This window comes from Simochromis diagramma, unplaced genomic scaffold (assembly GCF_900408965.1).
Source record: "Simochromis diagramma unplaced genomic scaffold, fSimDia1.1 OVJJ01000481.1, whole genome shotgun sequence".
Lineage (NCBI taxonomy): Eukaryota > Metazoa > Chordata > Actinopteri > Cichliformes > Cichlidae > Simochromis > Simochromis diagramma.
Window position 1 is genome coordinate 82538 of NW_024386898.1, and position 21780 is coordinate 104317.

Genomic DNA, 21780 nt, shown 5'->3' on the forward strand with positions numbered 1-21780 from the left:
AAAAGTGGAATATAAGGATGGTACTGAATAAATTATTACTGGCAAATCACTAACAATCTATCCAGAAGTTCTAAGAATGCACAAAACCCATTTCTTATCACAGCCTGTAAATGATCTAAGTGTGCCTAGGAGGAGATACAGAAATTCACAAAATCATCTAACTACAGTCTATCTTTGAAGCAAACACCATTTATCTTTTTACACCGGTTTACGCAGCCAAATTTCACACAGTGCGTCCTTTTCTCAGACGGTTTTGTTTCTGAGGTGACTTATCAGATCAGTGGAGCTGCACAAAGAGAACATGAATAGACTAAATTTAGGACTGATACTTTTCTGTTTCATATAGCTCTGTAGCTGTGGTGAAGGGACTTTAACCCCACATAAGCAAATGGCTCTTCTTTGGCAACCTTAAACACACGTCTACGGTTGACATCTATGCCTTTTTTTAAATTTTTTTTTTTAATCTCATCTTGTTCCAAAGGCAGGTCTTGCTTTAACTCTTTGATGCTGCACTTCTAAATCCTGTTTGCTCTTACCACAGCTGGCAGGCTCCTTTGTTTGTACTGATTATTTGTTATAATGTCATTGGCTACAGTCAGCTGTTTTAACCAATCAGTGACTAGCGCGAACCTTACAGGTCACTGTGACTGAAAGACTGGGGCTGTCTAATATTGACAGATCCCCCACGGATGTATGAGTAGACTCTACGTGTATTATCATTGCAATTCTGCTTTTCTACAACTCCAACAGCAAAAGCTTCGTTAAAGAATCTGTATTAACCATTAGGATGTTCATCATAATAATGGCTTTAAATTTTTTGGGTTTAAATAATAATAACAAATATTTACTGAGTGCATTGCATACTAGCAATAAGTCCTTGACCTGTTACACAAAATATTGGTAGTTCTACCTGAGCTGTACGTTGCTTTGTGCAACTGCTAAAGTAGGTCACACAGTGAGCACGTTGGTCATGGTAATTCCCATAAGCCCCCTGGCATTTCCTCAAAGGTTACCTAATACACGATACCGTCCAATTGCAGGATCCACTGTGGTCGATGGATTTAACACAAACGTGCATACAGCTGTGTGTAACTTCAAGGACACCGTAGAAATGCTGACAGTGCCACCTAGAGGTAGTAGTGGAAGAGCTTCAGGCTCTTGGTACGTGAGTGGAGAATAGTAAGGATCGAAGTAAGAGACTGCATGTGTGGCATAAAAACAAAAAACCAAGATGAAATTTGGGAAAGTAGGGTTTATTAAACAGCCTTAATAAAAATTTTATAAAATGCTAATGTTCTGTATGAAAAAACATCATGTGAAGGAATTCACACAGCTGGAATCCATTAGAAATACATTCAATTTCTTAAAAAACTATAATGCATTTTTAACACTTCACCAAGCCTGGTCGTGATTGTAAAGTAGTTTTCAGCTTAGTGCATCTTTCATTTTTATTCCATTTGATTTTTTTCCAAACAAACTGTTGAGGGGATCAGGAAAATATAGGAGGTCTCCGTGAAACTATCAGTAACAAATCGGAAAAAGTAAATAAAGATAAAATAACCGCAAACTGAAAAGGAATAAGCAATGGACACAGCGGGAGTAAACAGGCATGTGCAGCGACAATGAGTGTCTTTAAATGAAACCAAAACTATAAATGTATACTTTTCTATGCTCTATGCTCAAACAGCCTACTATTTGACTCCATCCCACATCTTTGATAACTGTGGGATTTCAGGCCACGTCTTACAAACCAGAATGCGGGAAACCAATCAAATTCCTGAGGAGAAGTTCAGCTATTTTCGTACACTGCGATTTTCTGTCTTATCTTCTTACTAGAGGGTTGGTTTGGCTGTTCACTAATCTCAGAGCCCAGGAATGCAGAGCATGAGGATTTTTTTTTCCAGGCATCGGTTTTGTTTCTGTAAAACTGTTTAATTAACAAAAAATAAAAGCCCCAAAAGATAAAACACATAAATCATAAATCAATCAATTATGTGGAAATGATTATCTAAGTATTTTAAAGTTGTGTAAAAGTATATATAAAGAAAGAGGTTAGAGTGGAGGAAATGAAGGCAGAAACATGATCGAAAGGCAAGAAATATAATATGTGTTTAAGGTAAAAAATCAAAACAAAAAACCCCCAAAATGATTTGATGCTGCAAAAAAATATGGAAGACCTTGATGTTGGGCCGCCACATTCTCTTCTGGAGCCATTCACATTGAGCTAGACTTCCTTAAATTAATGGAAAAGGTTGGACCACAGACCAGAGGACAGGGACTCTGTAAACATGAAGACACTGTGCATACAAGACACTTAATCTTGTGCAGGGTTTAAAAGTGGCATCAGACCCAGGCGAGAGCGGGCACAGAGCTGAGATTCATGTCCATGCAAGGCCCCCTCCCCCGGGGACGCCCAGTTTCCGTTCTTTGACTGGTCACTTTGTGATGGCAGCACAGGAATACTTCAGCGCATCAGTTGCTCTTGAGCAGCTCGATGCAACCCTGCAATAGAGCCACGCTGTTCTGTGGACACAAAAGCAACAGAACATTCATTGGGCTTGAGAAAAGCTTTGTATCACATGCTTGTAATGACATGTAAGCTATTTATAACTTCTTTTTTTTTTAACTTAAATATCTGTCTTTATTAAAATTTTGCCATTTGTCTCTTGGAGCGTTGAAGGGAAAAGAAGATAGTACATATGCATCTTCCTTTACTTTGCTGCTCACCTTGGCGTGCTTTATCTCAAGCTCAGCCATCTCTATGAAGTTCTTTCTGAAGGCCACGACTCGTCTGCCCTTGAAACTGGTGAGTTCTGTCAGGATAAGATTGTGCAGTTTAAAAAGAAAATGTCACTTTAGACACAAAGAAACGAGTACACAGGCAGTCTGCATTGGTTACGCATGAACACACACACCTTTCTTCCCAGATTCTGAGAGCTTGTCAAATTTCTGCAGGCACTGCCGCTGGTGTTCCTCCGCCTGGGGAATATCCTTGCTCTTCAGTCGGGCCTTATCCAAAGCTTTGTTAGAGTTCTCGTAGTCAGCCAACGCCCGGGCTCGTCTGTACAGAAGGTCCTAAAAACCATGTTAGAAATAGTTTTACGAGATGAATAAAAGTTTGGCAGTAGACCTAAAGAAGCCGTTCAACATGCAACATTTTACAATATTCAAATTGTTACTGTTATAAAAAGGCATGGACAATATTGAGTTTAATTCACAGAAAGCAGGCCATCAGAGGATGGGTACCCAAAGAGTACCAAGAAAATATCCCTCGCACCATTACACCACCAACAGCCTGAACCGCTGATTCAAGGCAGGACGGATCCTTGCCTTTATGTAGTTTACACCAAATTCTCACCCTACCATCTGATGGTCGCGGCAGAAATTGTGACTCATCAGACCAGCCTACTTTCCAGTCATCTATTGACCAATTCGGTGAGCCTGTGTGAACTGCAGCCTCAATTTCCTGTTCTGAGGTGACATGAGTGGCACCCACTGGAGCTTTCTGCTGCTGTTGCCCATTTGCTTTAAGGTTTGATGTGCTGTGCATTCAGAGATGCTCTTCTGCGCATCTTAATTGTAAGGAGTGACTGTTTGAGTAACTCTCTGGGTTACCAAGCCATATTCACCCAGGGAATTCCCACTCATGGGATATTTTCTCTTTTTAGCACAGTTTTCGATAAATGCCAAGATGGTTATTTGTTAATATTAATGAGCAGTTGAACAGCTGCACCTTATAAAGTGGCCATTAAATGTATATAGAGTGAGAGCTACAGCAACTGGGCACAATGGTTATAAATCTGTCCAAGCTGTGTGAAGACAGAAGATGAACATGTCTCACCTTAGCAGCTTGGATGTCTCTCATGTAGTATCTCAGCAGCTCTGTGAGTTTTAGGTCCTGGTCAGACGCCACTCTTCCCTCCACTTTCTGCAGAGACAATATTATGTTCAAACTAAACCAGAGCAGAGTAAGTGTCACTGTTTCTTATTAGTTAAAGCTCTACTTACTCTAAACTTCTCAAACAAGTCTGACAGCTTCTCAAGATTTCTGCAGGAAAAAAGAAAAAAAATCACTACATTGTCACACAGAGCCATGCTCTACATCTGTGTAATAACACATATTTCACGTGTTGCACTCACTTCTTATTTGCTGTCATATCATCAGCTGCGAGACTGTTCAGAGTGGCAGAAATGTGAATATAATCATCTGCAATATCTGTAACAAGAGAAATATCAAAATGTAGAAAATTACACACATAAATTAAATCATCCAAACCGAGTAAATGCTCTAAGATAAACATGACATACTTTTGTGTGCACGGGTCATTTTCTCTGCTTTGGCAGTGGAATCTTTGATCTTGCTGTAATAGTCAAGCAAGAAGGTTTTTTCCTGCTCAAAAAAGTCATCAACTTCCTGCAGGCGAAACAGAAAGACACAAAATTCATTAAAGAAGTGGCTACAATGCTTCACGTGGGACACTATCCAACATTAACTGCAAGCAGACTATGCATAAGTCTCACCTTTACTCCTGCGATAAGGACTTCATCAGCTGACTTTACCATGTTTTTAAAGAATCCTCCAAACATTTCCTTTGCATTTTTTCGCCTCACACTGAGCTAAAATGACAGAATTTGAACACAATAATCAATAATTCTGTAATTTATTAATGAGAACTTCATACATGATGCTTTGAAAAATAAGGACTGAAATAAGGCTGCAATGATTCATTGAGTACCATGTAAGTAGTTTAACATGGAGCCGTCTACACACACGTTGAAGAACAGAAGTGGAGCCGTTATCGTTAGCGACCACTGCAGTCCCCATTAAAACCTTTATTAGGAAAAAGCTGGCGGGAGTCCCTCATCAAACTGCTTGTTCAACAAAGCTCCAGTGTAAAGAAAAGAGAACTCTGTAGCTGCCCCCATTCACCGCCATTTGTTTTACACAGGATTTATTTACAGTAAAGCTACAGAAGTTAAAATAAAAGTGTATGTGTGCAGGTGAACCGTTAGCTTAGTGTGACATGATGTTTAAATTATGCAGCTGCTGAAGGCTGATGGCAGCTGTCCTACTTTCTATCACAGCGATACCTGCAGCAAGCAGGGGTGTGTCTAAGGGGGAGCATGGGGTGTACTAGACAATATTTGTTTCAGGGCTTAAATGACATTATTCTACAGACTTAGATTACCATAAATATAAAAAATTATTTATGAATTCAATTGTATTAAGTGCTATTAAAATTACAATTTCTAAAATAAAAACCAATGAGCAGTGATATTGTGATATTTCTTTTTTGATTATTTGTTATTCCTCATTAATAATGACAGAAGTATTTTTATCCAATTAATTGATGGGACAGACTACATGTTTACTTAAATAATCAATAGTTCAAGCCCAAGACTTTAGTATTATTTGTGAATCTACCAACATTTCATTACTTTGCATAGACATTTCTAAAAATCGTATACAGAATATTTAACACTTATCTGAACTCTATGGCTGCTGCTACTGACAGACCACACAGATAAGTGTGCTGATCACAGCAGGATGCAAACCATGTGTCATAAACTCTACTTCCTCTCTTTCCAACGAATAACCCGTGAAAGGAAGTCAGCACTAAGAGGAACTCACATCCTGGTCATACTCCAAGAAAATCTGGAAGTTTCTGTCTTTGCTTAAAACAGGGTGAGAAGACAGTCTCTGCAGGAAGATTTCATGCACTTGGACAGTTTTCTTAAAGACGGCCAGGTATTCACTAAAAAAAATACAAAACAGAATATATTACATGGACATTTTTGGTGAGGTGGACAATATTTTACATAGCTTGCTAATAGAAATCTAGCATGCCATGAAGATAAAAGGATACAAAGAAAAATCCAGTTTTTTGATTTGAGTGTCGCACTCACGCCTCCAGCTCCTGTTTCATTTTAGTGTACTCCTCTTTGGTCATAGTGGCTTCACCTTCCCCCAGTTTGTGCATCTTGTCTCTTGGGCTGTCAAAGTCAGGCTTCGGGGGTGCTGGTGGAATCTGTGAATAATGAATCAGGAAACAAATTAATTTTCACTGATAGTTAAATGGTTGTGAGGCTTCAAAAAAAGAGAAAAAAAGTCTATTTTATACTTTTGGAATTTAAGTTTGTGTTTATGGTTTCTGTTGGTTTCTGAGTGCAAACAATTTAAATGTTAAGTTGAACTGTGAAATCAACAGCTTCTGTCTCTGGGTGTGAGCCATCTCTGTAAATAGTTCTACGCACTATTAGGCCAGCGTAATCCTCCGTCTCCACCAGAGTGTCATGTAACCAGATGAAATCTTCATGCTGCCTGGGAACAGAGAAATCCGGCTTCTGGAAAGAGCTCAGTGTGGTCTGGGAAAACAGTTAATAGCACTTTGTAAATATTACTGACAACATATCAGCAAACACTATTATAGAAGGGATTAAAGGCTAGGATTAAGTTTAAACGTTATTCTTTCTCACTGTTGAGACACAAACATTCTTTTCCTTTTTTTTTTTTTTTTACCTTTGTATGAACTGTAAACTTGACTTTGTCTCTTTCACAGAGTGCATCGGGAATGTCAATAAGAAGAGAGGCATCATGGTTTAGGTCCACAGACACAGAGCGCAACTGAGGAGAAATAACAGACCAAAAAACATAAACACATTGCTTGTGTGTGAAGTCATTTGGTTTTTAAACATTGCTTTTTAGGACATATTCAACAGTTCTTGCCATTTTTGACTTATTACCCCCTGATGTTTGGCTTGTGTAGCTCGACAATAAGACAGGCAGAGCTTATTGAATCCTGTATTTTTAAAAGATGGCTTAATAATACTCATCAAAAGACTGAGATTCTGCATTTGGAAAACGAGAAGTGTCCACAGAGAATCGTATGTGTCTACCAATACACATTCTTTCAGCTCGATTTGGTAATCAACAGACCTCAATAACTCTAGGGTCACTTCGATGACTATTTCTTTGTATTGGATATAAATATTTTATGCAACGGGCACAAACAATCTCATTTGCTCATGTTTCATATTTCCCAACTGCAACAGTACCAGTAAAAACTTGCCACTAAAGCGCTTCTACAAATCCTCAGTGGCTGCAACTTCACAATATCCAAACATCTCTGAGGCATATTGTAAGCAGATACAGTGCTGAGCCCAAAGCATTCATCCTGATTCAACACCCAACAAGGAATTAAGATACAAACGGAATGAAAGCAACTATGAAATCTACTGAGCTCAATCTATAGACATTATCAATTTTAAAAAAAGAACTAAACATTGTATCTAAAATGCACAGGGATTCAAGACAAGTGTACAGAACTGTGCCTCCAGATGCGCTAGTCCTGCTTGAGCTTAAAAACTAGGTCCACACCCTTGGTAAATAAAGAGTAAACATATCTCATCATTTACAGTTTTGCTGGTCGAAGCGACGTGTTACACTTTACTGACAGTTTATAAGATATAGCCATCTAAAATTCCTGCATTTCCTCAGGTTTTGTTGCAACTTGTAATGAGGTTTTAATGCTACTTTGGTATTTTTTATTTTTATTTATTTTTTAGCAGTCTAACTCGACTGACATAAATGGTATGATTCAGCAGCACCACAAGCTACATCTGTCAAAGTTACTGTGAGGTTTAATTAGCATCTGTCAAAACAGCAGAAAAAAAACTTCACATACAGACCACACTGCGATGCCACTGAGCTTTGTGCTGCACAGCAGCTGAATACACCAGTTTGTTGGACACAAAAAACAGCAGAAGCGCCACATTCATGACATTGGTGCCTAGCCGAAAATGACCGTCTTTTTATTATAAGCGTTGAATTACGCGGAGGAGGTGGGGGAGTCGCGACTTTTCTGTCGCAATGTGTTGCATGTTTAGACGCGTTCGCTGCAACAAATGTTATTAGAAAACAAAATCCCCACCCCCACCAGGAGTTTTAAAATACCGTTCCTGACAGTCTCGTCAATAAACTGTTGGCTAGCGTTAGCCGGAGGCTATCGTTATGTAGAACGAAAAGAACTCAATAACTTAGCCAGAAAGCAATCGTTAACGTTAGCTATCTTGGTGCTGACTATTAATGCAATTTTTATTGCTACGAAAGGTTTAACCTACCTTTTCTTTACTGTTTTCATCTATTGATGTCATAATGGCACTCAAATCGAAAGAATGCCAGGAAGACGATCACTGAAATAACACAACTATTTGCAGGAAGCGAACTCTCTGGTGGCTAGTTAGCTACCAAAACGAACTGTCAAAACGTTTTTTCGCCCACATCCCAGTGACGACAAATTCAATCCCGCCTCACATGAATATGACTGGACAGTGTAGGAATTTACAAACGCTACGATTGGCTCTTCGCTTACTCAATCGCATCACACTCCTGTACAAAGTTTTCATAAAGCACGGGCATTGTGATAACTTATTTTTTATAAACAGCAGTGTCACACAACTACCTAACGGACAGTTGTGTACTAACGAACAAAAAAAGTAAAAGGACAGCTCAGTCAACTGTGCGGCAGAGTAAATAATTCGACGGATGTATTTTGATGTTACACCGCACATTATGGGTAACGTAGTTTATAAGGTCGTAAGTTTATTCGTTGAAAGCACCGCTCGGAACTCCATTTCCCAGCTACAGGATATTGTATAACGAAAAGGCGCGTCGTTCAGAAACTGTCCGATTTGTTTGGAGTCACATGAGAACATGTTGGGGCAAGTACCACCGGTGGTGAAAATAAATACAAAATCCTTAAATATACTTTGAAGATTCGGGCCCGCTGTAGTTGCCTGTAGTAATTTAGCTAATAAGATATCGCCTTGTTTGCCAATTGTGTGAAAGTCTCCAGAATGTTCACTTTTAAACGAGTTTTATGCGTCAGAGGTATCATTGTACCTCAAAGCACCTCCCTCCCCGTGAGCCACTTTTCTGCTTATCATTGTTTACGATCGTCAAAAAGACGCAGTCCGTACAGTTCAGTGGACACAGAGCGCTACTCTTCTCTCGTGAAGTCCGTCATGTCGACCAGGGTCAGTTCTCAAACTCCGGAGACCCTCCAAGCGGAAGATGACCAAATTTATGGACCTGTTGTCAAAGCTCAGACTCCTACAATCGCAAAGACGAGGGTACCTAAAGTCCTTCATCCATTCTTAGACTGTCAAGAGCCTATAGAAATAGAAGAGCCAGAGTCAGGACCTCCAGCTCGGATTTTGTTAAACAGAGGGCAAGGCAGGTCTCTGGTACCGAGCGTGACCCGCATCCTTCAGCAGACCCTCTCCCCAGACCAGATCTTCTACCTGGAGAGGTGGAGGAAGAAGATGATTGCGGAGCTTGGAGAGGAAGGCTTCAAAGAATACAGCCAAAGTAAGATATGAAAGACTTGAGTTATCTTAATGTGAATGTGGTGAGATCAAATGAAAAAGTGACTCTGTCTTTTTGTTGTACTTAAAAACAGATTTATTTAGGCAAGGGAAGCTTTTCCATTCAGCCTTGGAGGATGTTCTTACTTCACATGCAACATGGAAGGATAGAAGTCCTTCAGAGTATCCACCTGAGGTACAGGGATACATGCAGAGTGTCTCTGACATCCTGGAGGACATCCGAGCGGTGAGAGCTATAGAAAGCACCGTACAGCATGAAACATTGAACTACCTGGGAGTTGTGGATTGCGTTGCTCGCTACAGGTGAAAAAACTGATTTCCAGACCTATTTTCCACACCAGGCTTGAGTTATTTATCTTTTTTTAAACTAATTTCCTTAACTTGACTCATTCAAACTTTTTCCTGCAGGGGTGTACTATGTGTTATTGACTGGAAAACTTCTGATAAACCCAAACCGTTCCTAAGCAACACGTACGATAACCCTCTTCAAGTGGCGGCCTATGCTGGGGCTTTGAACAGTGATGCCAACTACAAGTACCAGGTGATCTACTAAGATAAATGATGTGATTAGCTTGTATTTTTCACAAAGGTTGCACTGTTCAAAATATATCTTTGTGATTACTGTGTGCTGCTGATCTGTTCCTGCTGCAGGTTGAAAATGGACTCATTGTTGTGGCATACAAGGATGGCTCTCCTGCCCATGCTCACCAGCTCAACTCAGAGCTGATGTTGGAGTACTGGAAAACATGGCTGCTACGACTCGAAGAATTCACAGAACAAAGGTAAAGCAGTCAAGAGCAGTTTCTCATTTTACTACATTTTGTCACATTGTATATAAATTTTACAATATATGTATATGAAGTAATTACAGTTACAAAAATCACAAATGCCACCAAAAGTTTAATTGAGTTTGTGTCTGGATGCTGGACGTTAAGCACTGAATTACATTCGTATGCTCATTTGTAGTGCAAATAATTTCATGTTTTTTCCTTCTTCATTTCAGATCCAGTTGTGCATCAAGTGCAGAAAAGAGATAAGCTGTAGAGACAAAAAAATAAAAGCATGTTCCAGAGCAATAAGAGGGCCAAAAAAAAGAGCTATTAACCCATAAATCTAGCTACTATATTTATTCCAACTGTTTTCTGAAAGAATTTGCTCACGTTGTGACTGTAACTTATTAACAGAAAAAGGTGTAGCATAATTTTGTTTTACTTCTACTCTGTCCCTCATTGAAATATTTGAAATTCATTTACTCTAAACCAGGCTTCCCTGTAAGAGGGATCTTCAGTGAAGCCCAGGTTTGCAAAGAGCCTGTAGGACACAGCGTTCTCCTCTTCTATGAAGCTGTAAACTGGGTAGCCCAGTGCATGATTCCTCTTGGCCAAGCTGCTGACCAGGATTTTGGCATAGCCTTTCCCTCTGTGCTCTGGCAGCGTGTAAAGCATTCCTATAGCGCCTGATGCATAGGTCAGAATCCAGGATACAGGCTTTCCTTCAGCATCCAGCACGCAGCAGGAGGGGAAGTTTGCAATCATGTTGTGGATCAGCCCAACGGCCACATCGTCCTTTCCAAACTTCCACGTTTGGCTCACCAAGCCAATGTGCGATTCATCAAGAGAGCTTACTGAGATCCCTGAACTGACATGGAACAGAGCAAAGCTTGTATTATTATCAGGACGTAAAAGTTATGATTAAATATGTGTATGTGTAAATAATACCTGTCAACAGGAGGAAGCCTGCCCACATCTTCCAATGTCATCAAGTAACATTTTGCCACTCTTTTACAGGGTACACCCTTTGCTGATGCCACTGCTTTGAATAGCTCAGTGTGGGAAACACTGGTTCCTTTAACACAAGTAATCAAAACCTTAAATGTGTGAACCTGTTTTTGTCTTGAAAAAATGATTTATTAAAGATTAACTTGCTCCCAACATGAGAAGTGCAAAGTTTAACCATAGATGTGTCCCAACTTTTTTTGTTTTGCAGTGCCATAGCTTTCTATCACTAAATGACATACCATAACACTTTGAACACAATGAAAGACAATACCATTTTGAAAGATATAATTCCACTTTGAAGGTAGAAGTACATAAACACCAGGTGTTAGGATGACTTTTCACTGTCTGATGTAGTTATTTAATTGAAAATCACTTGCAGTAATAGACTTCAGTGGCCATATGCAGGGCTGCAGTGTGGGAGCCAGCGAATAAACAGTTTGAACTGATTCAGTAACAATGCAAACAATAAGAGAGCTTGTTGCCATTACCAACACAAAAGTACTTGCTCCAGTCAAAAACAGATGACTTGCTGAGGATTTCTTCTAGAACAGCAGCATCAGTTGCAAAAAGCAGTGTATCTTTGAAGAGGTCACTCTTCTGGAAGAGAAATAGACACGTGATCTGTATTGGCATTTAAACAATGTATTGTGTGCACGCAAGCCCCCCCTGCACAGACAGTACCTGTTCAACCTGTGGTTTGCACATAATGACGCGGAACTGTGGCCACCTGTCCACTAAAACCCGGCGTACAGGGTCGGATCTGACTCTGTTTCTGATCACCAGGAAACCGTAAACCTTCAATTAATTCAGTAGTTGGTTATTTGCAGTACATTCAGCTCCTTGTAGAAATAAAAACATAACAGATTTAACCGAGCATACTTGCTGCGACATGGGTAAATATTTCTTCAACTCGTTTTCCGCTGTTTTTAACTGATCTTCGGACAACTCAAAAGCCATTTTTCTCCACTCAGGAAAAAATGAAGCGTACAGTTCGGTAAATCGCGGAAGTCGGGGGTCTCCACGACGACGGAAACGTTAGCTGGGATTGTTTCTAAACCCTGAGGTTGTGATTCGCACTTTCGAGGCTTAAAGTTGAAGAGGAGGCACAAAAAACCCGCCCCCACATAGAAATTGTTGTTGATTAACTTTCAGATTTGTGACGTTTAAAGATATTTTGAATGTACACGACCGCTTTATTAGGTACACGAGTGATGTTTCTGTCATGATGTTCCACCATGACAGAAACTGGCCATTATTTAATTTTTTTTACAATATTCACAGATTTTTAAACTTTTTTTTTCAAGCACATGTAGCCTAAAATGCCATGTCCCTAGCCGTCTATGTTTAACTTCAATTACCAATATAAGTTATATATAAAAATAAACAAATAAAAAAAATATAATATTCTACACCACCAACATCCAGTGAGCAGCAGCTATCTTGTTGATGCCCGAGGTTAAAGGGGAATATCCAGCCTACTTTGATCTGATTGGAAGAAAGAAATGATTCAAATAGCAACACATCAAACCTTGAAGTAGATGGGCAAAAAGACCCCACCGGCTGCCACATGTGACAGCTCAGAACAGGAACTAGGCCTGTCCACTGAGCAGTCTGGAGGTCACAGTGGAAACACCCACAGTGTACTTTTTGACTATGCTGAGGAGTTGAGCTTGTCTGTAGATTAACTATACAAGGATTAATTTTTAAACATGTTCAATGGATCACAGAAATATATTAACACTGTCGTTGGCACGGTGGTTAGCACTGTTGCCGCACAGCAAGAAGGTCCTGAGTTCTTTCTGTGTGGAGTTTGCATGTTCTCCCCGTGTTTGTGTGGGTTCCCTCCGGGTACTCCGGCTTCCTCCCACCGTCCAAAGACATGCAACTTGTGGGGATAGGTTAATTGGATAAAATTGCCACTAGGTGTGAATGTGAGTGCGAATGGTTGTCTGTCCCTGTGTGTTGGCCCTGCGACAGACTGGCGACCTATCCAGGGTGTACCCCGCCTCTCGCCCTATGACAGCTGGGATAGGCTCCAGCGCCCCCCCACGACCCTGAAAAGGATAAGCGGAAGCGAATAAATGGATGTAATTTTTTAAACATGTTCAATGGATCACAGAAATATTGCAACACTGTCATTTAACTGTTAATAATTACACGTCAAATGGAACTCCATGAAATTTAGACAGCATGGCCTCACGAAACTGGAGGAACATCTGGGCTTCAAACACCGTGTCTTTCATGTTGTTGGCTGATGTTTGCTACACACAGCTGAACTAAAAACAGATAAAATTCAGTGTTGTTGAAAGGTTTTATGAAAACAGGGATTTTAAAACCTTTTTTTTTCTTTACAGCTTTCTACAGGTTGTGCCAGCTCTCCAGTTTGACCAGTTTAAGAAGCTAAAGTTTTAGCTTCTTCCTCATTACACACTCTTTCCTCCCTTTACACCTCATTGCAAACAGACATTGAGGTGTGTGTTAGGTGGTCTGTGCTGTATGTGCGATAGTAACTCACTGTTCTCTGAGTGTGTTTTGGCTTCCTTCCATCAAAGGCTGATCATATTTTCAGCAGTGATATGAGATTGGATCTAATTTCTCTGCTGAATTCTAAAATATTTGAACAATATTGTAAGCAAAAATAAAATAAAACGTTTAAGCCTGACCTCTATCAGTTATTCAGAATTTACCAGACATGTTATGTCAGTTTGGCATAGATGGATTTAATTGATCTCTGATTATGTCACACACCCCAGCAGGTCACCACAGAAGCTCGACACGCAGGTTTCACGTTAGTACATTAGAAAAAAACACAACACTTATTACTATATACAGTAGTGACCTAAGCCATCATTAGGTCATTAGTGTAAAAAGATGCATAAAAATGGAGGCTGGTCTCCTATCCTGAGGAGGTGAGGAGATCAGACTCCTGCTGATCTCCTCTCTGCACAATCACACAGAATGCCCTGCCCCATATAACCTGCAGCTGTAATGGATGCTTTCCAAAAAATAGAGGCTTTTTTAAAATAAATGAGACCGATGAGAATGCCCAGACTTCTTCAAGCTGATAGGAAGGTAACTCAATAACTACTCATTACATCCAAGCATCCTGCACCGCAAACCTTGAAGCAGATGGGCTTGTGCGGCACAAGACCACACCAGGTGTCACTCCTGCCAGTTGAGAACAGGAAACTGATTTGATGCTATCCTTTCAATATTCCAGCATTTTACTGGCAAGGCATACCTAAAAAGAAAAAAACAGATTACAGAAAAAAACAAAACAATGGACGACTTCTTGCACAGCAGAGGAGTAGGGGAAGTTGCTGACACATCTCCGGGAGTGTATGTGTGAGAAAAGGGACACAAAAGACACATTGAAGGCAACAGTGGCATGACATTCGTGACTGCAGGCTGAGTAAGCTGAAATCTATTGTGGTTCTTGTTCATACTGAGACATAGCAGGCTGTTAGTGGGGAATCAATGTAAATAGTTATTTAAAGCACATGAAACTCCCTGTGGACTCTGCTGTGACCGAGATAAATATCTCTTCTGCTCAGTTTCAGATATGATATGATCAAATATGATCTTTCGACAGTTCCAAAGACATTTGTGCGCTCATGTAAATCAAAGACGGAGTGTGTGAAACTCTGAGAATCGCGGAAGTGATGTGAAGTGGACGTAAACGCTAAGTGGACTTTTCCTCCAGGCTGAGGTTGTCGTGATTCGCACTTTCAAGACGTATAATTGAAGAGAACGTACGATAATCATTGTCACCAACGCTCAACGTCCCTGTTGCTCATTAATTTTATATTTATAAAGTTTTAAATACAGTCACAGTTTGTTTGGTTTTTCCTGGAGACCACGGGTAAATCCAGGTGTAGCCTCTAATACTTCACCAAAACACTGAGACCCTAAACCCTCTCTCAGGAATCTGAACCCTTTATTTTAATGATAAAAAAAGAAAGTGGACTTTAAAACGTGCTGTACCTGAACCTAGATTAACCAGGTGAAAATAAATGAGAACACGCGAGTACAGCGTGTGTGTGTTTGTGTTTGTGCGTGAAGCAGTAATAAATGACACCAAGATAACAATTAAATGTCTTTTACTTTGGAGAACCATGGATAGTATTACTTGCAAATTAATGCGCATCATATACGTGGGAAAGACATCCAACAATAGACCACTTCTTTATTGCACAGCAGAAGAAAAGGAGAAGTTGTGAAGGATACACTTTTGCTAATCATTGTTATACACGCCAGCAAACATCAAGAGCGACTTTCATTGTTCTTTTTGTTAAATCTTCTGGCTCCTGTGTTGTTTGATTGTAAGCCTCATTGCCTGGGGAATCATTTTATTGGGTCACCTTACTGAATTTGGTGACCCTGCTTTGGCTTATAAAGCTGCCAAATAAAATAAATTTCTTCCACCTCATTTCTCCGCTTATAACATAATTAACCCCACTCAGCTGTCCTCACCAGCAGGTCACATAACTGTCTCATATTTACTCAGATGGGAACATTAACTGGTTCCTCAAGCCTTGGTCAACAGACAGGAGAGAACCTTCCAGTCTTGCCTACCTCATGGTTACACAGACAAGTTAGCTTTATTTGCTCCCCTCAGCTTTTAATGAAGTACTAAACTGTCCCCATTTTTAGAAGCATATTAGCTTCAGTTTGAAATGTTTGTACTTAATTATAATGTTAGTTGTTTTTTATGATTCACAGCTGATTTAGCCAGATAAATGCAAAGGGTTGTGTCAGGAACCCAGGAAGAAAGTCTTTATGCAGATCGGGATAATTCCACAACAGAGTGGCCAAAGCTCGGATTGAGGTTAATGATCCGGTGTGGTGACCCCCTTAAACTGTTGTGCAGGTAATGTGATTGATTTGATTGTTTCTTAGCAAAATGTTATCAATGGTGGGGACTGATTCTACTTAGAGAAGATTATTTTTGGAGTTGATCCAGGAAGTTGTGGAAAGGTTCTTTACTATTCTGAAATAGGGGAAAATTGGACATTTCACACCATATTTTGACAAATATATCAAAATGAAATTTGGAGAAGTTAGCTTGAAAATAATGCTACTTACAGGTGCCCTTTCTGACCCGAAAGCAAGCCCCAAGGAATTAGTGTCTTCTCCAAGAAATCACATACTCACTCAGATCCAGATGTGGATCCTACTGGATCCAAACACTCAGAACATGCATGCAATTATCATCCTTATCTGTGGTACGCAGTCTGGGACTGCTACGTTTGTATTATTTTTGTCAATCAACGCCTACTTCACTTACTCTTTGATTTTTACAGTCTGATAGGTTTGTAGCTTGAACCTATTCGCTGGAACGTTGAAGACAATATAATTACACAGCAAGCAAGACACGAAGTAGGCAAAGTTCTTCTTGTTACTCATGCATGAGGGAGACCTGCCTGGAGCCAAGTGTCGTTCCACCACTTGACCTCCGTCAGACTCTCAGCCAGGCTCCCCATAGCACTCCTTTTATTGTGGTTACATGAATATGCATAGGGTCATTAACATATGATGTCTACATACACACAAAGAGTACCTTGCCTGTGTGTGTGTGTGTGTGTGTGTGTGTGTGTGTGTGTGTGTGTGTGTGTGTGTGTGTGTGGTACTGCTGATCAAAGGCTCATATAACATGAAAGCACAAAAGCAAGCATCCTTGGTCAGGAAGAGGGTAGTCTCCCCCTCACCCTAGATAACATGGTGAGGAAGTCCAGCAGTTCATCTAAACAAAAAGCACTTAGACTAGAACAGACGTAGCTACGTTAATCCTACCGTAAAACAATAAGACAAGGTACGACCTCTCTCGTGCTCCCAGAGTGCTCTCTAATGCACACAAAGTTTGCAGACTATCAAGGATCAAACCTCTACCAATCTACAACTAATTATAAACGTCTAAGCATATATAAGTAGATATTTCTAAGCATAAATGACAATCAACAATACAAAACCTAACATAGTCCAGGTTTAATGCAATTTTTCCAGGAGATTTACTGTACACTTAGAGCCCATACAGTCAAAATAGATGACAGACCAGAAGTGAAAGTGATCACACCTTTTATAAACGAGAGAAATGTTCCTGGGCAATAAGAGGGCCAAATAAAGAGCTATTAACCCAAAATTCTGGCTATCGTCTTTATTCCAACTATTTTCTAAAAGACTGAGTTCACCTTGTGACTTTAACTTATGAATAGAACAAGCTGTAGCATTTTTTTTTTTTTTACTTTTATTCTGTGCTTCATGGAAATATTTGAAATTCATTGACTACAAACCAGGCTTCCCTGTAAGAGGGATCTTCAGTGAAGCCCAGGTTTGCAAAGAGCCTGTAGGACACAGCGTTCTCCTCTTCTATGAGGCTGTACACTGGGTAGCCCAGTGCATGATTCCTCTTGGCCAAGCTGCTGACCAGGATTTTGGCATAGCCTTTCCCTCTGTGCTCTGGCAGCGTGTAAAGCATTCCTATAGCGCCTGATGCATAGGTCAGAATCCAGGATACAGGCTTTCCTTCAGCATTCAGCACGCAGCAGGAGGGGAAGTTTGCAATCATGTTGCGGATCAGCCCAACGGCCACATCGACCTTTCCAAACTTCCAAGTTTGGTTCACCAAGCCAATGTGCGATTCATCAAGAGAGCTTACTGAGATCCCTGAACTGACATGGAACAGAGCAAAGTTATTTTTATTATCAGGACGTTAAAGTTATGATTAATTATGCGTATGTGTAAATAATACCTGTCAACAGGAGGAAGCCTGCTCACATCTTCCAATGTCATCAAGTAACATTTTGCCACTCTTTTACAGGGTACACCCTTTGCTGATGCCACTGCTTTGAATAGCTCAGTGTGGGAAACACTGGTTCCTTTAACACAAGTAATCAAAACCTTAAATGTGTGAACCTGTTTTTGTCTTGAAAGCATGATTTATTAAAGCAGGATTAAATATTAACTTGCTCTCAACATGAGAAGTGCAAAGTTTAACCATAGATGTGTCCCAACTTTTTTTTGTTTTGCAGTGCCATATCTTTCTATCACTAAATGACATACTATAACACTCACAGCACTTTAAACACAGTACATAAACACTAGGCATTAGGATGACTTTTCATTGGCTGGTCTAATTATTTAATTGAAAATCACTTGCAGTAATAGACTTCAGTGACCATATGCAGGGCTGCAGTGTGGGAGCCAGCGAATAAACAGTTTGAACTGATTCAGTAACAATGCAAACAATAAGAGAGCTTGTTGCCATTACCAACACAAAAGTACTTGCTCCAGTCAATAACAGATGACTTGCTGAGGATTTCTTCTAGAACAGCAGCATCAGTTGCAAAAAGCAGTGCATCTTTGAAGAGGTCACTCTTCTGGAAGAAAAATAGACACGTGATCTGTATTGGCATTTAAATAATGTATTGTGTGCACGCAAGCCCCCCTGCACAGACAGTACCTGTTCACCGTGTGGTTTGCACATAATGACGCGGAACTGTGGCCACCTGTCCACTAAAACCCGTACAGGGTCGGATCTGACTCTGCTTCTGAGCACCAGGAAACCGTAAACCTTCAATTAATTCAGTAGTTGGTTATTTGCAGTACATTCAGCTCCTTGTAGAAATAAAAACATAACAGATTTAACCGAGCATACCTGCTGCGACATGGGTAAATATTTCTTCAGCTCGTTTTCCGCTGTTTTTAACTGATCTTCGGACAACTCAAAAGCCATTTTTCTCCACTCAGGAAAAAATGAAGCGTACAGTTCGGTAAATCGCGGAAGTGAACGGAAGTCGGGGGTCTCCACGACGACGGAAACGTTAGCTGGGATTGTTTCTAAAGGCTGAGGCAGTGATTCGCACTTTCGAGGCTTAAAGTTGAAGAGGAGGCACAAAAACACCGCCCCCACGAATAGCTCACATAGTAAATGATGTTGATTAACTTTCAGATTTGTGAAGTTTAGAGATTTGGTGCCACCATGTAAGTCCCCATGACAGAAACTGTCCATCATTTGTTTTTTCAATTTGACAATAATAATTACAGATTTTTAAAACTTTTTTTCAAAGCAAATGTAGCCTAAAATGCCATATCCATAGCTATCTAGTTTTTTTCTTGAGTTACCAATATAAGTTATATATTAAAATTAATATATGGATAAATAAAATAAATAAATATAATATTCTATACAATTTTTAAATGTTTAAAAGTATTTTAAATCTTTCGTGTTGCTGAATTGCCTGAGCCCCCCTTAATTCCTTTCGATTGGTTCCCCTCGTTGGTCATCTAGTCATACAACTTACAGCTAGTTTTTTTTGTTTTTTGGAGATAAAAATCATCTACCAGAACAAACCTGTGTGTCATTGTTTCATCAAAACAAAAATTTCATGTTTTACAATATTTCACAAATGCATTAAAGGAAACATGTCCACACTGTTACCCATATTTACCGTATAAAAACAGTATAAACTGATATTTTTTTTGTAATTTTGATCATTTGGTTGATAAACATGTTAAAACATTTTTTTTTCGTCTTCATGTGCTTGAAAAAAGAAAACATCTAGTGAGCAGCAGCTCTCTTGTTGATGCCCAAGGTTAAAGGGGAATATCCAGAATGCTTTAATTTGATTGGAAGACAAAAATGATTCAAATAACTCATTACAGTCACTTTATACAACATGCAACACATCAAACCTTGAAGTAGATGGGCAAAAAGACCCCACCGGCTGCCACATGTGACAGCTCAGAACAGGAACTAGGCCTGTCCACTGAGCAGTCTGGAGGTCACAGTGGAAACACCCACAGTGTACTTTTTGACTATGCTGAGGAGTTGAGCTTGTCTGTAGATTAACTATACAAGGATTAATTTTTAAACATGTTCAATGGATCACAGAAATATTGCAAAACTGTCATTTAACTGTTAATAATTACACGTCAAATGGAACTCCATGAAATTTAGACAGCATGGCCTCACGAAACTGGAGGAACATCTGGGCTTCAAACACCGTGTCTTTCATGTTGTTGGCTGATGTTTGCTACACACAGCTGAACTAAAAACACATAAAATTCAGTGTTGTTGAAAGATTTTATGAAAACAGGGATTTAAAAACATTTTTTTTCTTTACAGCTTTCTACAGGTTGTGCCAGCTCTCCAGTTTGACCAGTTTAGGAAGCTAAAGTTTTAGCTTCTTCCTCATTACACACTCTTTCCTCCCTTTACACCTCATTGCAAACAGACATTGAGGTGTGTGTTAGGTGGTCTGTGCTGTATGTGCGATAGTAACTCACTATTCTCTGAGTGTGTTTTGGCTTCCTTCCATCAAAGGCTGATCATATTTTCAGCAGTGATATGAGATTGGATCTAATTTCTCTGCTGAATTCTAAAATATTTGAACAATATTGTAAGCAAAAATAAAATTAAACGTTTAAGCCTGACCTCTATCAGTTATTCAGAATTTACCAGACATATTATGTCAGTTTGGCATAGATGGATTTAATTGATCTCTGATTATGTCCCACACCCCAGCAGGTCACCACAGAAGCTCGACACGCAGGTTTCATATTAGTACATTAAAAAAGCAAAAGACAAACAACACTTTATTTTTATATAAATAAATACAGTGTAGGCTATAGCCATCATTAGGTCATTAGTGTAAAAAGATGCATACAAATGGAGGCTCGTCTCCTATCCTGAGGAGGTGAGGAGATCAGACTTCTGCCCAGGGGTCTCGAACACCAGTCCTTGAGGGCCGGTGTCCTGAAACTTTTCCATGTGTCCCTGTTGCAACACACCTGAATAAAATTTGTAGATCATTAGCAAGAGTATAGAACTTGACTGAATGCTGAAGTGGCAACCCCTAATCCTACTCAAGTAAATGTAAGTGTTTGGAAAAATGTACTTCTAAAACTACTTTTATTGCACTGTGTTCATTCACTCACAAGCTGCTGTAGCATGCATTCAAGTTCTATAGATTCTCGCTAATGACCTACTAATTGTACTCAGGTGTGTTGCAGCAGGGACGAATGGAAATGTTTCAGGACAGTGGCCTTCTAGGGCTGGAGTTTGAGACCTCTGCTCCTGCTGGTCTCCTCTCTGCACAATCACACAGATTGTCCTGCCCAATATAACCTGCAGCTGTCGCTGTTGAGGCATTTTGAACAGAAGTTCAATAACGGTGATGCTTTCCAAAAAATAGAGGCTTTTTTAAAATAAATGAGACAGATGAGAATGGCCAGACTTCTTCAAGCTGATGGGAAGGTAACTCAATAACTACTCATTACATCCAAGCATCCTGCACCCCGAACCTTGAAGCAGATGGGCTTGTGCAGCAGAAGACCACACCAGGTGTCACTCCTGTCAGCTGGGAACATTTCTGCTTTCTTCTGGAGACCAAAGGAAAATCCTGGTATAAAATGTAATACTGCTCACGCAATACAATAAGTGGAAGAATGTCTGAAACACTTTCTGAGCAATGTGAAACTTATATTTTGAATTATTAAAACAGAAAATGGGACGTTAAACAATGGGTGTGCTGACAATTTTACAGCAATTCAAGTAAGAAAGAGAACATATTTCTGTGAGGTATGAATAAATTACAGCAAGATATGAAAAAATAGC

General features: G+C 39.8%; 3 protein-coding genes across 7 annotated transcripts; 1 reads left to right on the plus strand and 2 right to left on the minus strand.

Moving 5' to 3' along the window:
• Window positions 1-1234: 1234 nt before the first annotated feature.
• Window positions 1235-8362, minus strand: snx5 (sorting nexin 5). Its single transcript, XM_040034329.1, has 13 exons — window positions 8122-8362; window positions 6521-6625; window positions 6256-6366; window positions 5908-6029; window positions 5633-5756; window positions 4522-4617; window positions 4309-4414; window positions 4141-4216; window positions 4009-4048; window positions 3842-3928; window positions 2916-3075; window positions 2728-2813; window positions 1235-2523 (listed from the first exon to the last, which is right to left on the minus strand). Exons 1-13 carry the CDS (start codon window positions 8152-8154, stop codon window positions 2473-2475), a joined length of 1197 nt encoding a protein of 398 aa, XP_039890263.1. The 5' UTR covers window positions 8155-8362; the 3' UTR covers window positions 1235-2472.
• Window positions 8363-8494: 132 nt separating this feature from the next.
• Window positions 8495-11344, plus strand: mgme1 (mitochondrial genome maintenance exonuclease 1). The gene is made up of 5 exons (XM_040034330.1): window positions 8495-9370; window positions 9462-9690; window positions 9796-9928; window positions 10039-10169; window positions 10391-11344. Exons 1-5 carry the CDS (start codon window positions 8857-8859, stop codon window positions 10422-10424), a joined length of 1041 nt encoding a protein of 346 aa, XP_039890264.1. The 5' UTR covers window positions 8495-8856; the 3' UTR covers window positions 10425-11344.
• On the minus strand, window positions 10173-19027 carry si:dkey-76k16.6 (uncharacterized protein LOC566817 homolog). Of its 5 annotated transcripts, none has more exons than XM_040034333.1 (5): window positions 18820-19027; window positions 11847-11960; window positions 11654-11762; window positions 11106-11232; window positions 10173-11025 (listed from the first exon to the last, which is right to left on the minus strand). In XM_040034333.1, the coding sequence occupies exons 1-5, from the start codon at window positions 18895-18897 to the stop codon at window positions 10614-10616; spliced, it is 840 nt and encodes a 279-aa protein (XP_039890267.1). In that variant the 5' UTR covers window positions 18898-19027; the 3' UTR covers window positions 10173-10613. The 5 variants fall into 5 exon arrangements, with proteins under 5 accessions (XP_039890267.1, XP_039890269.1, XP_039890266.1 ...); XM_040034335.1 differs by lacking the exon at window positions 18820-19027 and adding an exon at window positions 12045-12296 and having other exon boundaries at window positions 11654-11759; XM_040034332.1 differs by lacking the exon at window positions 18820-19027 and adding an exon at window positions 12045-12289.
• Between the last annotated feature and the right edge of the window lie 2753 nt (window positions 19028-21780).